At 44.9% G+C, this 21249-nt stretch overlaps 1 protein-coding gene across 1 annotated transcript in view; it reads right to left on the bottom strand.

Annotated features, from left to right (window-relative positions):
* Sp3 (Sp3 transcription factor) overlaps positions 1-957 on the bottom strand; it is a 56588-nt gene extending 55631 nt beyond the window's left edge. The window contains exons 1-2 of the mRNA XM_005393193.2: positions 437-957; positions 129-376 (exon numbers count right to left, since the gene is read on the bottom strand). Of these exons, the coding sequence (XP_005393250.2) occupies positions 129-376; positions 437-957 (769 nt within the window). The remainder of the gene's footprint in view (positions 1-128; positions 377-436) is intronic.
* Positions 958-21249: the final 20292 nt, after the last annotated feature.

Below are 21249 nucleotides of genomic sequence, written 5' to 3'. Positions count from 1 at the left end.
CTCCTCCTCCTCCTCCCTCCTCCTCCTCCCCGCGCTGCCCCTGCCCCCTCTCCTCTCCTCCCCTTTCCCTTCGCGCCGCTCGCTCGCACTCGCGCTCGCTCCTCTCGCACCGTCAGTCACTCACACACCCGCGCCCGCACACAGGGGGACGTGCTCCCGGCGGGCCGGGCCGCCCGCCCCGGGGCCGGCGGGAAGACGGCGTGGCTGGGGCCGGGAAGCTGCACGGTGGCTGGCGGGGAGGGGAGGCGGAGGGGAATGCGGCTTTCTGCCTCTCTCAGACACTCGGTCGCACACTCGGGGCCGGGGGCCGGCGGCGGCGGCGGCGGCCCCAGGCGGGCTGTGGTCGGCGGCGGCAGCAAGGGTTGCTCTCTCTCGGCTTTACGTACCAGTCATAGTGTGTTTAGGGCACCTCAGGCGGGGCTCCCCGCCGCCTTACACATGGTGAGGAGCGAAGGCGGCGGCGGCGAGAGAGGATGCGGGAAGCGGCGGCGGACACGGCCGGAGCGGTCCGGGGATTTTTTTTCCTATTTTGATTGACTGTGCGGGAAACACAAAAGGTGGAGCCTCCAGCCCAAAAGGGGGGAAGAGGGTGACAGCCTGCCCGGAAGTTCCGCCCCTCTTCTTCGCTCTCATTCGCCGCCGCGCTCTCCGTCGGCTGTGCTCATTGGTCCGGGCGCCCGTCCGTCGCTCGGCCAGGCGGCGCGCTTCCTGTTTGCCCCCCGGGTGGAAGGGGAGAGACAATGAGCGGCCGAGGCGGCGTAGGCTCCCGAGAGCGGCTAGGGCTCGTCCGTTACCCCGCTGCGCCCGCCTCGTTTGCCGGCTGCCGCTGCCAAGCCCTAGGCGCAGGCCTCTTTCGCCTCGCTGGCGCTCGGAGCAGGCCCCGCCAACCTGTAGAGGAGCTGAGCTGGGGACGAAGTCCGTCCCCGGTGGCTTCGGCGCCACTCGACGTTCTTCCATCGCGGCGCAGCCTCGGCGGGCTCTCCCCAGGGCCTCGGGCGCTGCGAGCCCCGCTCCCTGGCGCTGCCAGGAGGCCGCCGCCGCTCAGCCCCGGGGTTCTGCCGCAGCCGCTGCAGCTACTGAGCAGAGCAGATCCGCCCCGCGGGCCCGGGGGGAGGGCGCTGGTATTGGGGGAGACACCCCCTCCGAGGCTGGAGGAGGATTTCCCTCTCACGTTCAGCGCGGATTCTCAGTGGAGCCATCTCGTTCTTATCCCTCTAAGCCGCAGGCTTCCATCGTCTCCCACTTTCACCTCCCCAGGAGGCAGGCATTTTAAAGCCAAAAAAGTAATCTAGTCACCTTACATATGGGAAGAGACGTTTAGCTCTGGCCAGTGACACCAAGACCGAGACTTAAAGGTAATTTTATTTTCTATGTAGCAGGTATGTTAAAGACACAAAATCCTTTCATTTAAAAACTCAGTTTGCTGTACACACATCAGTTTCCTGCTTCTTCATCCTCTTAATACCAAATCAGGTGTTACCTCCTAAAAAATGCGATTAACAGTTGCCAACATTTTAAAACAGTGCCTCACACTGAAGTTCCCTCCAGCCTATGGACCATTAGTTATCCTCTAACTAAGCCTTGTTTTACTTATTGGATTAGGTTAACGGTCCTTTCCTCCTTGGTTTCCTTGATAGCTTTTGGTCATCCTCGGAGAAAATGCTCAGGTTTTATGTGTGTACTCTGCCAGGCATCTTTATTACCTGTAGGTGTGCTTGCCAGGGAGAGGTTAAATTCAAGAAATGGAAACAGTGTCCTCAAAACTCAGTGTCCAATTATTGTGATGATTCTTTTGTGTAATAAATGAGGTTGTGCTGGGAGAATGAGGTTGTGAGGTCCAAGCATTTGAACTAGATTTCGTGTGCACTGACTAAAAAAAAAATATTCTTAATCTTTTGCATCTCAGTTCCAAAACACTTATACTGTGATGGGTGTGGTGGCAAACACTTGTAATCCCAGCACTCCAGAAACTGAGGCAGGAGAATCGCCAGGAGTTTGAGGCCAGCGTGTACTACATAGTGAGTTCAAGCCCAGCCAAAACTATATAGTGAGACCGTGTCTCAAGAAACAAAAACAAGTGGCATACGCCTGTAATCCCAGTACTTGGGACGCTGAGGCAGGAGGATCGTTGAGAGTTCGAGACCAGCCTGCTCTATGAAGTGAGCTCAAGGCCGGCCTGAACTGCATAGTGAGGGCCTGTCTCAAAAAGAAAAAAAAAAAAAAATTGCCCCCTATACTCACAGAATGAGAAACATGCGTACTTGCCTGTAATTGTGCAAAAGATCAGCTTTCCAGGGAACTGGCTTAAAATCGGACAACTGTACGTATACAAAAACAAGACTCAAAATTCTGAGTTTGGAAGAGGGGCTGAAGGGAAGGGAGGGGAGGGGAGGGAAATGGGAAAAAAGAAGGAAGACACATCATGTACAGGTACAAATTCCCTATGATGAGTGTGATCACTGTATTTCTAAAATGTACCAGTAAAATTTTTAAAAATTCTGAGTTCAAGCACAGGATTCATCTTTTCTAATATTTATTTCTTTAGGTCTGATATTTAGAAGGATCACAAACATTTAAATAGTACAAATGGGGTGCTCTTTTACACTTTTTTGGAGACAGTCTCACTAGTGTAGGCTGGCCTTGAACTGTCTCTGTGTTCCTTTTGCAAAGGGTTAGGAAAATCACCATAAACAGCAGAGTACTTAGCCACAGAATCAAATTCATCTTCTTTGATATTAATGGACAAATGACATGAGATTTTCTTTTTTTTTTTCTTTTTTTTTGTCCATCGACCTTTCTGACATACAAAAACGCTTCTAGCTAGGCATGGTGGCATACATCTATAACCCCAGCACTCAGGAGGCTAAGGCAGGAGGGTTGCCTCAAGTTTGAGGCCAGCAAGAGCTACATAATGGGTTCAAACTACAAAGTGAGACCCTGTCTCAAAAACAAAAGCCAAAAAAAAACAACCCACACCCTTCTGATCCTTTTGGAAAAGAGGAAATAACATACCTGAATTCTGCTCTTGATGTCAGCTCTTAAATGATACAAATAGCAACAACATCACTCAAACTACTGCGTGAAAATGGCTGGAAATGGAGATAATTTATTGAAAGACCTTCATTATTGCAGTATTGTAGTCAAATCATGAAATACAGTTTAATTGAAAGATACTTATTTTCAGCTGGGCGTGGTGGCACACGCCTGTAATCCCAGCACTCCAGACACTGAGGTAGGAGAATCGTTGGGAATTCAAGGCCAGCCTGGGCTACAGAGTGAGCTCAAGTTCAGCCTGAACTGCATAGTGAGACCCTGTCTCAAAAAGACAAAAAAAAAAAAAGAAAAGAAAGAAGGAAAGATACTTATTTTCTTAGTAGAAGGCACATACTTCTGTATTTCTGTAGGAACCCCAAGGTGCTTAACGAAGAGAAGCACTGTGCTGAATATTGTTTGTGTATCTTCCTTTCCCAGATGACTTGAAGTTGCTTACATAAGAGATCTGGGTGTCACTTTAATTTTCCTTTCCCTTTTTACATTTTTTTTTGAAAGTTTTCTTAATTCTGTGGAAATCTGATAAACTTTGAAATTCCTTAAAGTCATCTAGGCACCAACTGACTTGAATCTAACTGCTTTCTCCTCTACAAAGAGACAAAACCACTAAATTCAATCAGCATCTGCGAGAGCCTCGTCATTCTGCATTAAAAAAATCAGCCTGTGCTGGTTAATGGGCCACACCTGAAGGACTCTGCCCTTTGCTTCACGGTCCCCACTTCCTCGGACTCTTCTGTCAGTCTCGCCAGTCAACACCAAGGCTCCTCAAGCGATCAGTTTGAATGATTCACCCATCCATTATTTCAAAAACAAAAGATAAGGAAGACACAACAGGGGTGAGGGGTATACCTGGGTAGAGGAGAAGAGCTTAGCATGTGTGAGACCCTGGGTTCAATCCCCAGGACCCAAAAAAGGGCACTATGAAGGAAACAAAATCAGTATATAAAGCAAGTCTTCTTTAGAATGTGAGCTTCTTGTGTCAGAGGTCATATATTCTGAACGCTTCAAACAGTACATGAATGTTGTCACTGTCTGATACTAAGCAGAAAGATTATCAAGAAGTATCTTGGAAAATGAGTGATGATTAAAAGCTTTAAATTAACTGATAATACTGTATGATAAAATTTATTTGACCTTATAATAGTTTACCTCTTTCAAGATCAAGTTCTCTGAATGAGTTAGGCCCGAATTTTCATTCATGCTCCACACCAAGGATATTACAGTCCTACAAAAATGGCTGATGTCCTCATAACTTAAGAAGTCTCACATTATGTACTGCAAACATTACTAATAAAAATTAAAAGTAAAAAAAAATATCAGTGTGGTGGTATGCACCTATAATCCCAGCATTTGGGAGGCTGAGGCAGGAGGATCCCCTTGAGTTTGAGGCCAGTCTGAGCTGCACAGCAAGACCTTGCCTCAAAAGACAAAGAAAACTTATCTGAGCATTATGGGGCACATCTGTAGCTCCAGCACTCTGGTAGACAGAGGCAGGAGAATGACAAGTTCAAGCCTGGCCTGGGCAGCTTGGCAAAACCCTATTTCAAAATAAAAAGGGCTTGGAATGAAGTTCAATGGAAGGACCCTGGATTCAACCCTACACTGGGGGAAAAAGTTAAGAAAACTTGTTCTCTTTATCCAGGCAATTGAGATTCCTTGATGTTCCAAATTTTCTAATTATCGACAACACTCCTAAAGTTAACTTTCTGTCACTTCTGGAAGTGTGGTCAACTGACATTAGATTTCTAAATTAAGGGCACTTTTCCAAGGAAAGGTGGTTTATGTATTTCTACCTTGTTAATAACTGTCTTAGAAGAATACAGAAGGCTAGAACCATCTTTTGTTTGTGAAATGGTTGATGCATTGTTTCAACTTGAGAAGGTTAGAAGTTTAACTGAAGGACTCAGCAGAGGGCCAGGTCCTCACTTTGTAAGCATTCTCAGCCTGTGCAAGAGGAGGTCATGGAGATGATTGCTTTGGGTGCAGAGGACCCCCACTAGGGCGGGTAGCCTGCATGCAACATAAGGAGGAAGAGAGGCTTGCTCTCCTAGTTTCTGCTCGTGTTGCTTTTGCTGGCTTCCACCATGAACTGTTGCCCCTGTGTCCTGCCACCTGCCTTGGAGCCAGCTAATGATGGACTGAAACCTCCACAAACTATAAGCTAAATAAACCTTTCCTTCCTTAAGTTTGGGCATCAGATGTTTTGTCTCAGCAAGGAGAGAAAAGTAACTATGACAGAATTTGGTGCCAGCAATGAGTTCAAACCCATGTGGAGATAGGGCTGTTTACCCTCTAGGATATTATACTGGCTGATACATTGTGTCAACCTGAGAAGTTTATAAGTTTAACTAAGTGACTCAGCAAGGGGCCAGGGTCCTCACTCTGTAAACATCCTCAGCCTGAGCAGGAGGGCAGTGAGATGGTATGAGTGCTACACCTGCCCTAGGGTCACAGGCAACCACATACAGTATAAGGGAAGAAAAGAGGCTTGCTCTGCCCTCCTTTTTGCCCTTGTTGCTTTTGCTGTCTTCTGCTGCCATGAACTGGTGTCCTCTGCCATGCCACCCTGCCTTGGAGAGCCTGCCTTGGAGGTCCACCCTTACAATGGACTGAAACCTTCACAAACTGTGGGCTAAATATACCAAATTTTGGGCATCAGGTGTTTTGTCCTAGTAATGAGAGAAAAGTAACTAAGACAGTTTGTAAGTTAGAAAATTTAAGAGATGGGCTTACTTGAAGAATAACCTAACTGAAATGTGATGTCCTTAAACGATAACCAGCAACCTTCAGCTTCCAGTGTATTCACACAATTTCATGATTCAGTCTCTGTTATAAGAGAATTTTTTTCTTTCCTTTAATCCTAAACCAAGCAGTGCATCAACTAAGCCCCCAAAGAGCCAGCTATACCTAAGATCTCACTGAGAATTTTGGGGAGCAGTAGGTAAAGAATGAGGTGGCAGGAGACTGGATAAAAATTCAAGAATACTGAAGACAGTTTTTACCTGCTTTGAATGAAGAGAATTTCTCTAATTTCCCCTATGATTGTTAAAATGCTACATTGTATTATGTCTTTATTTCAACCTAAGAGCTAGAGAAAAAAATACAGTTCCATGCACATGTTTATCTCTGTCCATTCTGTGTCGTGTAACAACATACCTGAAGCTGATGCTTTGCATCAGGGTGTATTTGGCTTACAGTTTGGGAGACTGAGGTCCAGGACTGGGCAGCGTCCTCCTTTCAGCCTTGGGGAGGTCGTCCCTGCTGCACCTCAGCCTGGCGGACCAATGGGATCTGGTGCTGCCTGAGGGACACAGGGCAAGACAAGAAGCCAGATTCAGGCCCAGCCTCTATCTTTGTGTGACATCCGCCATTAAGGAAACTAACTGGGTCTCTGAAAAACTACATTCATCTCACCCACCGGGGCTGCTCTCACCTGATCACCTTGTTCTAGGCCCTGCCTCTTAAAAGACCCCCTGTCGGCATCGCCGTACTGGAAATCATGCTCCTAGCATGTGACCTTTTGTGGGCCATGCAAACCCCACACATACACAGAACTGGTATTACACACCTGTAATCCCAGCACTCTGGAAGCCTGAGGCAGGAGGCTCAAAAGTTCCAGCCCAGGCTGGGAGCTTAGCTACTTAGCAAGAGTCTGTCTTAAAATAAAAAGTTTAAAAATCTGTTGAGGATGTAGTTCAGGCCAAAGTATATAGTTCAGTCCCCAGTACTCCTACAAGAAAAGGTATATAGGGGGCTGGGGATTTAGCTTGGCAGCACAGCGCCTGCCTGGCAAGCGCAAGGTCATGAGTTCGATTCCTGGTACCAGAAAAAAAAAAAAGATACATATATATACATATATATATATATGGACATATACATATAGTATAATGCACATAAATTAATAAGTGGTGATGTATTAAATATTTAAAATAAATGAAGAGATGACTATCATCATGGATAAATCTCAAAACCAGTATTAAGTAAAAAAGTTAATAATAGAAGGATAAACAGTATAATATTTATATAAAGTTTTAAAATATACCAAATTATATTCTATACCAAATGTTGATACAAGTGTGTATAATAACAGTAAAGTTACACTACCTTATCTTGCAAGGGAATGATAAATACTAAATGTAAAATGGCCATTATCTGCCCGGTGTGGTGGTACACACTTATGATCCCAGCACTCAGGAGGCTGAGGCAGGAAGAACACTGCAGGTCTAAGGCCAGCCTGGGTCCCATAGTGAGTTCAAGGGCAGCCTGAACTACATGATGAGACCCTATTGTAGCCAAGATTTACAAGGGAAAAGATTTAACACAGGACACAAAATTTATAGGATTATTTTATAATATTTACCCTGTAATGATTGATACATTGTGTCAACTTGAGAAGTTTAAAAGTTTAACTAAGTGACTCAGCAGGGGGCCAGGGTCCTCAATTTGTAAATATCCTCAGCCTGTGCAAGAGGAGGGAAGGGCTACACCTACCCTAGTGGGTGGTAGCCTGCAAACAATATAAGAGAGGTAAGGAGGCTTGCTCCCCACTTTTGCTCCTATTGCTTTATCTTCTTGAAGGGAAGTATAGCATTGAAGTATTGCGCCTGTACCATGCCACCCTGCCTGGGAGCCAGCTGATTTATGGACAAAACCTTCACAAACTGTAAGCTAAATAAACCTTTCCTTCCTTAATTTGGTTTATTTATTTATTTTTGTGTTTTTGAGACAGGGTCTCACTATGCAGTTCAGGATGGCCTTGAGCTCACTTTGTAGCCCAGGCTGCTTTCAAACTTGCAACAATCCTCCTGCCTCAGCCTCCAGAGTGCTAGGATTACAGTGTATACCACCACGCCCACCTTCCTTAATTTTTTCTTTTTTCTTTTTTTGGGGGGTACCAGCAATTGAACTCAGGACCTTGTGCTTGCCAGGTAGGCACTTGTGCCACTGAGCTGTATCCCCAGCCCACTTCCTTAATTTGGGGCATTGGGTATTTTATCTCAGCAATGAGCGAGAAAAGTAACTAAGACACATCTAAAGAGTCAAATACAAGAGTGCAAGAAATCTGTCCATGCACTAGAGACCCAAAGAATCCAGCTGAGGGCCTGGATCCCACAGCACATCTTGCATGAGTTCAGCTGAAGACCTAGAGCCCATGGCAAGGTCCTGCCCAAGTCCAACTAGAGGCCTACAGCCCACGACAATGCCTCATGCAAGTGTATTTCACGGATCTGCACTGGGAAGGCCCAAAGGTCAGTAATAGAAGCTAGAAAGTTTGCACCTGCAGGATGAAGAATGTGTGCCAGCAGGCTGAGGGATGTGCACTGGAGCCAGGAAGTGACACTCAAGGCAAGGACCAGAGCTCCCGAAAGAGAACCACAGCCATCCTCAGCAACAGTGAGGACCCGAGCTCCTCCGAGGATAACAGCCAAATTCAAACCAGGAAAACCAGCGTGACAAGCTTCTCCAAGAAAATCAAGAGCACCATCTTCCCCTGCAGTTCTGCTTTTATGCTGTTGGCAACAATCCTAGGGTGGGCCTTCCACACTGATTCAATTCAGCTGGGTGTTACAAGTTGACCATCAGTTAACCCACCACAGTCCCTATCTCAAAAATAAATAAAATGGCCATGAAGCCAGGCTTGCTGGCACATACCTGGGCAAGTTGGTAATTTAGTAAGACCCTCTCTCAAAGTAAAAAGTGGGCTGGGGATGTAGTTTATTGTGAAGGTCACGAGTACTGTAAACATGAATAAATGAATAAATAAACAGTGAATAATACCCTTGCTATGCAGAGCAGAATGGTGTTTTAGGGGAAGGGTTTTTTTGAGACAAGGTCTATGTAGTTCAGGCTCAAACTCAAAACTCGCAGTGATCTTCCTGCCTCAGCCTCCCAAGTGCTGGGATTACACATGTGCACCACCACACCTGGCTCAGAATGGTGTTTTAGTAGGTTTCCCAGGGACTCTACATTTGCAAGTTTTACTTAAATTAGTATGATCATGGTATTATTACAATTTTCTCTGTATTGCTTCTTTGCCTGAAACATTACAAAATCTTTTTTAATTGTTGGCTATGGTGACACAAGCCTGTAAAACCAACTATTAAGGAGGCTGGGGCAGGAAGACCACAAGGACAGCCTGAGCAAGTTAAGATCCTACTTCAAAGTAGAATAAAAATATGTTTAAAGGCAGGGGCAGCAGATATCTGAAGATATAGCTCAGTACTCCCTGGGCTCAATCCCCAGTACCGACTGATAAACAAGTGAACAAATGACTGATAGGTACAGTGAAGAAGTTTGCCCAGGCAGCCGATTGCCCCGTGAGAGAGAGGGTGATTCAGCGTGACCGAGTGTTCCAGCTTTTGTACGTGGAAAGATGAACTGAAATGAGGAATATAAAGCCTGAGGGGTGGGGACAGTGGACAAATCGAGAGAGCAGTTTTACATGGGTTGCATTGGAGGTGCTCGGAGGACCAAGGGCCACTTGTAAATGGGACCCTACAGCTAGAAAGGGAAGCATTCAGTGTAGCCTGGGGACCCTCGGCGGTCCTGACAGGCCTGTGCCGTTTTACTGTCAAATGCGGTCAAGTCTCCACCTTTCAACATCCCCACGCTGCAGCTCTTTCTAGCACGTTTTCTCTCCTTTCTTTCCATGTCCAAGGTCCCGATGGTGCACCCCGGTCCCACTGGCTTCGTAATTTAATTCTATGCCTGACTTCGGCACGTGACACCACAAACACTTCCTCCTTAAAACACTCTCCTCCCATATTCACCTTCTGCTTTCCGGTTTTCTCTCCACCATTTCTCTATATCTTCGCAAAGCTGTCCCATAAAAATCCGCGGCGAGGGAAACGTTCTGTTCTCCCTGCCCGTTAGGGTTGCCACTAACCGCGCGTGGCCCTTAGGCACTTGCAGTGCTGCTAATACGGCTGAGGAACTGAAATTTTTATTTCATTTTCATAAATGTAAACGTAAACCGCCCCGTGTGAGCAGGGACTTTTACACTGGACAGGGGCTGGGGATTTAGCTGGGGCTGGGGATTTAGCTTGGGGCTGGGGATTTAGCTCAGCAGCACAGCGCCTGCCTGGCAAGCGCAAGGTTGTGAGTTCGAGGGGCTGGGGATTTAGCTCAGTGGCACAGCGCCTGTCTGGCAAGCACGAGGTCGTGAGTTCGATTCCCGGTACAAAAAAAAAAAAAAAAGGTTGTGAGTTCGAGTTCCGGTACCAGGGGGGGCGGGAAATGTCATTCTATAGAACAGTTTTTCTGAGAAGTAAATCAATCCACAAGAAAACACTGCGATAAGGGCAAATATTTAGGGCTGCGGATTTAGCTCAGTGGCACAGCGCCTGCCTGGCAAGCTCAAGGTCATGAGTTCGGTTCCTGGTACCGGAAAAGAAAAACCAAGAAAAAAAAAAAAAAAGAAAGAAAGATACACTGAACAGTGCCTCTGTAGAATCTGTTCCTCCTACCAGCACCTGAACAGGAAGGCAACTCCAGACTAGATTTTGATCCCTTGGGTCTTCCCTCGGGAGCTCATCTGGAGCCCAACGTGCCTGCAACCTAAATTCAGGCCTCAGCCTTATCTCGGTTCTCCTCTGTAGCCGCAGGCACCTTAAATTTTTCCGGAGTGTCTCACTCCACCTCCAGCTCCCCCCGCAGTGACGTCATCCCCGAGGTCACCTTTGACCCCTCCCTCCCTCCCTGCTTCTCCCAGAGAAGGCCAGCGACGTGCTAGCCAGTTCTTCTGCATAATCTGGAAGGACACCCTGAGGTGATCAACAGAAGTGTTCACTTCCTTGAAACCACAAAATTCGTGGGGTTTTTTTTGGTGGGGGGGGTCTCTTTTTTTCTCTTTCTTTCGTATGGGGGATTGAACCCAGGGCCTCACACTGAGCTACATCCGCAGCACTTTAAAAAATACATACATTTTTTCTTGAGGTCGCATCTCCCTAAGTCACCCAGACTGGCCTCAACCTTGTGACCCTCCTACTTCCACCTCCCACGCAGCGGGGGTGACAGGTGTGCCCCACCACAACCAGGGCTTGAAGCTACAAATTAGTCGAATCCCACTTTGCAAGACACTGTCTGGCTCCTATCGTCAAGAAGCAGGCCGCCCCCATTAAAGACAAAATAGAAACAGTCTCAAATTCAAATAGGAATAATGGATGTATGGCCAGAGAACTCCCCTAGCCCCGTTCAGAAATGGCTGGGGGCAGTTAGTTCCCGGGGGGCCGCGGAGCGAGCTGTCCAGGGTGGGCTTCTGCAGATCCGCATGGGACCCCAGGCCTTCCTGCCCCTTAATCTGGTACATCTGTCGTCATACTAACGTTCCTTTCTCTGGCTCAAAGCATGGTAGAGATTCCCATACAAGGGCATCTCTCAGAGCTCCTCCCTGTCCGGGAGTTAATCACTCACCTCGGAGGGTTGATTCACAGAGACCCAGCATTCGCCTTCCCACTGCCTGCCTCCTGCGAGTCCCAACATGACTTCCAGCTTCAGTCCAAGTCCCGCCTTCTCCCCATCACCGTCATCGCATCCCGCCACCGACGCCGGGGCCTTAACCTTCCATTACACACGAGTGTGCCTCGCAGCAGCGTGCTGAGTTCGTGACTAAGCACCGTCGGCCCCAGCTTGGTCACGAGCACTGTGCGCAGCGTAACACCCTACCCTTCCTCTGGTTGTCAAGCACAGACAAATCACAGAAAATCTGTGATTTTCAAAGAAAGAGGTATACTTCCATGCCACAGGGATTTTGTTTGTTTGTTTGGGAAGCTATGACTTTTAATTTACTTGAATTTCAAATACTAAAGGAAAATGTGGAGGGTTTTACTGCCTTATCAAAAGAAACATGTTGTTTAATGAAAGAGACCGAGAAACAGTTCTACAGCGGTGAACAAAAAGAAGATAATTAACAAATACTCTCGGAACAAGTCATTGATTTCAGTAAACCATGGTTTTTTGTTTAGACTTATTTTAAAGGAGAAATTTCAGATTGCTTATTTTATTTATTTTATTTTTATTTTATTTTTATTTTTATTTTTTTTCTGGTACCTGGAATCGAACTCATGACCTCGTGCTTGCCAGGCAGGCACTGTGCCGCTGAGCTAAATCCCCAGCCCAGATTGCTTATTTTAATGGAGAAATGATTAATGACCTATTGATTATAAAGGGGCCACAAAACTAATATTCATCAATTGAACAAATTTTTTAAAACGAGGTAATCTTTAAGTGTTCCTACTAGGTATGATTTGAGATATAAACATATATAGAGAGAGTGTAGTCTATATGTAAATTATAAAACATAGTAAATGATAAGTCAGGTGACTTACGTCACCACCAACTTTAAGAGATTTCTCTTATTGATAGACTACCCATAACTGACGTGTCCTATTATCCCTAAAAACAAGTGTCCATAGATTTGTTCTAATTGTATATACTTCGGGGATTGTTTTCTTACACTAATATATAAAAATATATTTGTTTAAAGTCTATGTTCAACATTTTTGCCTTACTCATTTGAATGATTTTGTTTCCAGCATGCATATTTAGTCATCTCTTTTTTCCTTTTTACTCTATTTTGCTGTTCTCACTTCACATTCCCGGGAGATAATCTTTCTACTTCATATTTCCTCCACACTGAACTGAGTAAGCCACTTATGTGCTTATGTTCCTAGTCTACTCCAGTCATTTCATTCCTTCTTTGTATCGACTGACACTCCCTCTCGTTTTGTATAACAAGCTTACTGCATGTCCCTTCTTCCAAGTCACTGACATATAAAATGAATAAAATTGGTCCTAATATTGATCACGGCAGCTTTATAACCCATCCATTCCAAACTATCCCACACTTTGATATCAAAATCGATGTTTAATCGACTGAAGTAGTCCATCCCTATGCCATACATACCTAACTTCTGGACTCACTGTCTGGATAGTGTATCTTTTCATGCTACTTTATCCCAGCATCCAAGTAATTGGTTCATTCTTCCCTCAGTTGGTATTTCTTGTTAGACCCAGAAGTTATTTCATATCAGTGAGACAGATGAGGATCCATGCTGATTCCTTTTCTAAGCATCGATTTCCTACAAAATCTACCAATATCTTCTCTACAGAAGTTAAACTTTATAATTCTGAATCATGAGCCTAGAAGAAAAGGGATATTTATGGAATGAACAATAACTCAATGAGGGTTTATTTTCTATAACTGACAATAACAGTAAAAAATAAAAGTATTTTAAATACTTTTGTCTTTATCAAAGAATCCAAATGTCTGTTAAGAGTCAAGTTGTACTAATTCATTTTATATTTGAATAAAAATCATAATTTTAATTTTTCTTTAAAAGTACAAAATATATCATTGACATAACTTGTGGTACTATCCAGCTTTCATGAACATACTTGTCTTAACATTTCCGCTAGGCCAAAAGTCATCCCATTTAAATTGAACTAAAACTTTATGGCATGCATCAGTGAACCAAAGCATTATTATCAAATGACATGCTTATTGTTTATATACCACTAGGAAGTAAAACAGCTGCCAATTAATCTATACCATTATGGTTTTTAAAAAAAAGTCCCAACACTTGGGAGGCTGAAGCAGGAGGATCGTCATGAGTTTGAGGCCAGCCTAGTCCACATAGTGAGTTCAAGGCGAGCCTGAACCACACAGAGACATTGTCTCAAAAATAAAATAAAATAAAATTTTAAAAAAGAATCAAATGATAGCACATACCTGTAATCCCAGCACTCTGGGAGGCTGAGGCAAAAGGATCACAAGCTTGAGCCCAGCCTGGACAATTTAGCAACTCAGTGAGAACCTGTCTCAAAATAAAAAGAATTAAAAAGGGGGCAGTGCCAAGGCCCTGGATTCAATCCTAGGTTGGGGGTGGAGGGGAAAGAAACAAATTGTTAATTACAATAGTGAAAAATCTCATGGTCAAAATTCATAGAACTATACCCAAAAATGGGTGTTTTATATATGTAAATTACACCTTAACTTTTTTTAATGGGAGAAAGAAGTAAACAGAAAGATATTCTTTGCCTTAAAAAGCCTAGCAGAATACAAAAAGAAAAAGGTTCTATGAGAATGTCCCAGGGTATGATGCAGATCCTATCTGTAGAGATTTTATTTATTTATTCATTTTTGGGTTTTTGGGCCAGGGATATAGCTCAGTGGCACAGCGCCTGCTTGGCAAGCACGAGGTCCTAAGTTCGATACCCAGTACAAGAAAAAATTTTATATATATATAAAATATCCTTCTCATTTTTGGTTTTTGAGACAGGGTCTTAGGGCAGCCCTCCTGCCTCAGCCTCCTAAATGCTGAGACTTGGGCATGTGCCATCATGCCTGGTTTAGAGGCTTTTAGCACTAACTGTGTAATTGTGGGAACTTGTTTTGGAGGAGGTAAGAATGTATGGACATAGGCTTAGAGATAAATGTTTTGAAAGTAGGTAAAACCCATGGGTAAAGCAGTGGAATGGAAAGAAGTATAAACGTTTTAAAGCCTGTTTACTGTCTACTAAAAGAAAATGCATGAAAAGGCCAAGTGAATAAACCTACAGAACTCCCCACAAACACACATGTGTATCTCTGAAAATGTAACAGCAGCATAATCGCAAGAAGGGCAGTGTGGATTTGTGTGCATCTATGTTATCACTTGAAAGCAGGGACCAGCAGAAAACTTTGCAGGTAGTAGGACAAAAATGAATTTATTGATCTGACAGATATTTAACTGCTTAGCCTTATTATCCTGTGATTAATCAGTTGTTCCTAACCTGTTTTCTGTTTTGTCTTGGATTTATTTATTTTTTAATAAACTTGTTAATTTAGTGGGGTTTTTTGTTTTTTGTTTGGTCTTTTTGAGACAGGGTCTCGCTATGCAGTTCACGCTGGCCTTGAGCTCACTTTGTAGTCCAAGCTGGTTTTGAACTCACAGTGATCCTCCTGCCTCAGCCTTCCATGTGCTGGGATTACATTTAGATTTACAAAAAAATTACAGAAGCCTAGTGTAGTGGTGCACCCCTACAATCCTAGCTACTCGAGAGGTTGATGCAGGACAAAATTGAAGGCCAGCCTGGGCAATTTAGCAAGATCCTGTCTCAAAACAAAAAAATCAATAAAATAAAAAGAGCCAGGGATATAGGTCAGCAGTAGAGCCCTTGCCTAGCATGAGTGAAGCCCTAGATTCAATCCTCAGTACAGCAAAACAAAACAAAGATAATACAGAGATTAATCCCAGCACTCTGGAGGGCTGAGGCAGGAGGACCACAAGTTTAAAGCCAGCCCAGGTAATTGAAGCAACTTAGTGAAACACTGTCTCAAAATAAAAAATGAAAAAGGACTGGGCTATAGCTCAGTACAAAAGCCCTGGGTTCAATTCCCAGTACCCAAAATGGTAAAAAGAAAGACAGTACAGAGCTCCCGTACGTATTGAACCCGGCCATCATCATCCTCGTCCTCATCACTGTCCTCGTCGTGTAGTGTGTCCCAGGCTCGTGTCGTCATCCCCACCCCCATTCCCCCATATCCCCGGGCCAGCATGGATGGATCAGTCTGTAGCACTGCGAGTCCCACTTCCAAAGAAACCCCTCTCCCAGTAAGAGCCGATGGTGGCAGCCCTTACGGCCAGTCACCCCAATACTGGTAGCATCTTCCACTAACCTGGTGCATTTGTCAAGGCTGAGAAACTAACAGCGCATTTCTACTAAACTCCAAACTTTCTCTGGATTCCGCGTTTTTCACTGGTGGTGTTTATCTATTCCAGGGTCTCACTTAGGGTACTACATTCACTGTGGTTAGGTCTCATGTCTTCGGGATCATTGGCCTATTTCTCTACAACCTTCATTCTTTGAGGAGTACTGGTATTTTGTGGAATGTGCCTCCATTTGGGTTCATTGGATGTTTTCTTCGTATTTACACTGAGTTTTGGGGCCCTAATTTATTTTTAAACTCTGCAAATGTCAGTGCTTATTTTCATGGTTGCATTCACCATTATGGATTTCAAATTCCACAGAAGATCATTCAAGTGAAAGGGACTAAATTAACACATGCAACTAAACCATACAATAAGTCAGAGTGAATTTTCTGATTCTAAATATAGTTCTCACATTACTGTTGCAAAAAGGTCAAAATCAGAGAGGTGGTGACAAAATAAAAAAGATCAAAATCAAAATTGGGAGCCAGGCATGGTGGTGCATGCCTGTAATGCCAGCACTTGGGAAACTGAGGCAAGAGAACTGCCATAGGTTCAAGGCCAGCCTGACTACATAAAGAGATCCTGTCTCAACAACAACAACAACAACAAAAATCACAATTGCTTCAGATTTAAAAAAAAAAATTTTAAATTTGGAAAATGACAGAGCTCACCCATTGCTCAAATACTTTTGTAGCCATGAGACTTCAGTCTTTTCTATATATACATTTTTTGTAAAAATTACATTACTATTATATGCTATTTTAGTTAACTTAAATTTAATACATCATTAATATGATTTTATATATTAAATATCTCTGATTTTTTTTTTTTTTTTTTTTTTTTTTTTTGGTGTTTTGGAGGCAGGATCTCACTATGTAGTCCAGGCTGGCCTTGAGCACATGGTGATCCTTCTGCCTCAGCCTCCCAAGTGCTGGGATTATAGGTGTGTACCATCATGCCTGGCTTGTTTTGCTTTTTAAATGAAAATATCTAAGACAGCAAAAGCTTCACATTAAAGAAAAAAAAAATAAAAATGGAAAACTTAAGGCAAGAAGTTGGCTTGGCCTGGTTCACATTTGGTAAACATAGTTTGCTTCTTTTTTTAATTGACCAAAACTGTATCTATAGATTTATGGTGTACAACATGGTGTGTTTTTGTTGTGTGTAGTGTTGAGGATCAACCCAGGGTCTCAGGCATGATAGGCACGTGCTCTACCACTGAGCTACACCCTCAGGCCCAAGATACTGTTCTCTTTGTTGTGGTTTGGCTTGGTTTGGTTTGGTTTTTTGAGACAGGGTATCACTCTGTAGTTCAGGCTGGTCTCAAACTTGCAGCGATCTTCCTGCCTCAGCCTCCTGAGTGCTGGGATTACAGGTATGCACTACCATACCAGTGATGTCCTTCTTTTAAGGCTGAATGGTTTTTCATCATGTTTGTATGTGCCGTCTCTTTTTATGCCTTCTTTGGTTGATGCACACTGAAGTTGCTTCCATTTCTCGGTCGCAGTGAACACAGGAGTGCGGGTGTCCCTTCGACCCTGGCTTCATTTCTGCTGGCTATGCACCCAGTAGTGGGATTGCTGGATCACATGTGGTTTGAATGTCTCCTCATGTTGGAAGTGAATTACCATTATAATAGTACATATTAAGAAGTAATTAGGATTAATGCCATTATTGTGGGAGTGGATTTGTTATTGCCAAAGTGGGTTTCTGATCCAAAGGATGAGTTTGTCCTAATTTTCTCCGTCTCTGAAGGCTTGTTTATCCTTCTGCTATGATATGACATAGCAAGCAGGTCCTCACAAAGACAGCTGTGGTGGCACTTAACTATAATCCCGGCATTCAGGAGGCAAAGGCAGGAGAATTACCACAAATTCAAGACCAGCCCAGAGTACATAGTGAGACCCTACCTCAAAAAAAAAAAAAAAAAAAAAAAGACTGTTGGCCCAGGAATATAGCTCAGCTGCGAAGCACCTGCCTGACAAGCATGAGGTCATGAGTGTGATTCCCAGTACCAAAAGAAAAAAAAGGTTCTCACCTCGCTAGATGCTGATGCCATTCTCTTAAAATTCCCAGCCTCCAGAACTGTAAGCCAAATAAACCTTTATTGTTTATAAAGTATCCAGCCTGTAGTATTCTATTATAGCAGCAGAACAATGCTCCAAAGAATCAACATGGTAGTTTTTTGTTTGTTTCTTTGCAGTTCTGGAGATTGAACCCAAAGCCTTTGTACTTAGTTACAACCCCAGCCCTTCTTTTTATTTTTTATTGTGAGACACAGTCTCACTAGATTGCTAAATTGCCCAGAATGGGCTCACACGTTCAACCCTCCTGCCTCAGTCTCCCAGACTCCTGGGATTACAGCCACGTGTCACCACCCCCAGCTCTATTTTTAATTTTCTAAGGATTCTCAGGACTGTTTTCCAAAAAAGCTGTACTAATCTACAACCCCACCAACAGTGTACCAGCTTTCCCTTTTCTCTACATCCTCACCCATGTCTTCCATCTCTTTGATCACAGCCGTCCTAACAGATGTAAGCATAGTTTGATTTTGTATAGTGAATCAAAGGCATCAGGAGGCTCCCCTCCCCACACATTCTCTAGAGTATCTCCCTGGCACAAACTCAGCACTCATGGTTTACTTGTGAAGTGCCTGCCCCAGTACCCAGACAGAGGAGGTGAGACGCTGTCAGCAGTCAGACGCTGCCTGGGAGGTCCTGAGGTCCCTGAATGGGGTTGGTGCTGAGTCTCTGGCGTGCGGGTTTTCCTCCAGCCGTGCAGGGCTGTCTTCAGATCCTCCCGACTGCCTTCCGGGTGAGCAAAGAGGGCTGAGTGGTGAAAGGACCCCGTGCGGCCTCGAGTAAAGTGGAAGCTGCTACGAGAGGGGCTGTGCTCAGTGTGTCTCCTGGTCGCCCAGCTTTGGTCCTCAAGGAGAGACCTTCTGGATCCTCAAACTAAAAAACTAGAGAGAACTGGTTTTCATACCACCCGAGGCACTACGCCTTGGAGCTGCTGCGCAGACTCCTAAAGCTGCACATCAGACCCACCCAACATTCACAAACACCAGAGCAATCCTCCCCTCAGTCGGCGGAGGCCAGAGCTCTGCCTCTGCTCCGAGAAACCGTGCTCCGGAAATGTTTTCTTCGGCACCTCTCACTGCCTGCTTTCTAGTTTCCTTGTGGGCCACCTGTTCTGCTCTCCAGTCTCGGTATCACTGCAGCGTGGGGGGTGGCGGGGCTGTCCTGGCTTGCGCTGAAGCTGGGCTCGGGGCCAGGGCACGGATCCGCCTGGGCGCGTCAGTGGGCCTGCAGAAGTCTCTGCATGAAGGACGGAGGGGACATCCTGAGGCATTGGGGGCGGGGACAAATCACAGGCAGCGCAGTCACCGGTGAAAAATTTTAAAATATGGGCTCCTCACACAAGTACATCACTCATTCTGGCCGCGTGTGTGTGTGTGTGTGTGTGTGTGTGTGTGTAAATGCAGGTGCACAACACAAAATGCACTGCGTTAGCACGAAAGCCGGCCCTTACAGTGCTGCAGATCAGCCCGCTGCAGTACTGTGCTAGGTAGGGGCTGCAGAAAGAACAAGGTGACTTCTGCTTCTAAAGCTCCCGATTTCCCAAGCTCTGGCTCTGTGACCCTGCTAGGTCGCTCTGAGCTAGTAGTTCTTGTACTTCAGAGATTGCCTGCATCAGAAATCCCCACCCCCACCCCCTCTGATTATTGCACAACAGGGTCTCACTATGCAGTTCAGGCTAGAGTTGAACTCACTATGTAGCCCAGGCTGGCCTCAAACTTGCAGCAATCCTAGTGCCTCAGCCTCCCAAGTGCTGGGATTACAGGCAAGCTCCACAGCGCTCCACTAAGAGCCCTTAGCCTCGGGACCACGGCCCCTACGAGTCCAGCCGTGGTCAAAGAATCCATGTACTCAGGAAAGCTGCACACAGCTCACGGAGTGGACGTGTTGATTTTTCTGGAAAGAGGTTCTGTTTCATCAGGTTCTCAAGAGAGGATGTGATCCTCAAAAGGTTAAGAGCTATGGCCTTAGTAACTGCCAACTAAATAGTGGGGTGGGAACAGATTGTGTAAGATTCTAAAAGTGCTACTAGGCCAAGTACTGGCCAGGGAAATGTAGCATTTTTGTTGGGTTTTTTGTTTGTTTGTTTGTTTTTTCAGTCAATGTGACTTACTTTTACCTTGCGGCATCAGCAACCTGGCCAAACCCTGGCTGTGTGGAAACAATGACGTCCCACCCAGGCCTCAAGCTCATCTTGCTCGAGTCCACCTCCTCCCCAGCCAAAGCCACTTTCTCCTCCCTGTACCCCAGCTGCCTCCTCGGCAACAGCCACTCTATGCCTAGCATTTAGATGCTCCCGCACACAACCCCTCTTCCGCCTTCTGCCCAACACGGTGTCCAACACAGCCCATGTCCTTAGTTATCACTGGATGAAGGAATGAACACATCATAAATCCATTATATCTGCCACACTTTTTTACTCTCTCTACTAAAAACAATTAACCCAATTTGTTGTACACTGTGCATTTTAAGTATGTTCCCCATAACTTATATTGTCCTAGGCATCTGATTTACTTATGAATGTTTGCCTGGCTCATCAGTTTGCTTGGTTGTGACTCTTAGAGGGCAAAGGTCACTTACAGACCCAAGTTATGTAACTCTACCAGACCCTCGGGAAGGGTCCGAGCGCTCCAGCACGTCCATCTGTCCTGGTGTGAGTCCCAACAGCACCGGCATGCCAGGGACGTGTTTCATAAGACACAGGCACCGACAGAATGGAGGCTGGGAGAAATGGGAAACAAAAGAAAGAAAAGAAAAGCAGCTATTAATGTAAGAATTAAGCAAAGGAGCCAAATCATCAGGTTAGGGAATTAGATTCTGAAGAGGAGGTGAGCCAGAGAGGGAGAAGCCTGAACCTGCCTGTAGAAGTGCGAAGGAAGCCTGGCCTCAAAGGTGGGTGGTGCCTGACGGAGCCCTTCAGAGCTGCAGAGCAGACCCCGTGCGAACCATGCAAGAGCTGAGTTGTTTTTTTTTTTTCTTTTTTTCTAACCCTATTACAGTATTTGATTTGTTCCATGTTTGTGTCAGGCTTTTCCTGTGTTCAAAAACCCCTGACTGCAGTTACTATATGTAAGAAAGGTTGATGAAATTGATTTCCATAGTCTGTTTTCCAAATAGAACACAGAGTATTTGTGAAAGGATCTGAGCACATTCCTGAATGTCACAGAGTGGCAGCCATGGAGACTTGGCGACTTCCTCCACTTTTTCTCCTTTCTTCTCGGCTTAATACTGTTTTGACTTATTTATACCTCCACCCAACGTTAACCTCTCTAAGTTCCGTACAACCGAGTCACCATCTGATTGTGTTATATTGCAGTAAGTGCCTTTACATTAATTCCTGAGTTGCATTAAAGAATGAGGATCTAGGGATATGGATTAACTGTGAATGGGCAGCATCAGTGTCAAACTTAAAAATCCCACAGGCCAGG

The sequence above is a fragment of the Chinchilla lanigera genome, unplaced genomic scaffold, assembly GCF_000276665.1.
Source record: "Chinchilla lanigera isolate Chin_1 unplaced genomic scaffold, ChiLan1.0 scaffold00048, whole genome shotgun sequence".
NCBI lineage: Eukaryota > Metazoa > Chordata > Mammalia > Rodentia > Chinchillidae > Chinchilla > Chinchilla lanigera.
Note: the sequence above shows the minus strand (reverse complement) of the source record. Positions and strands in the feature narration are given on the sequence as shown.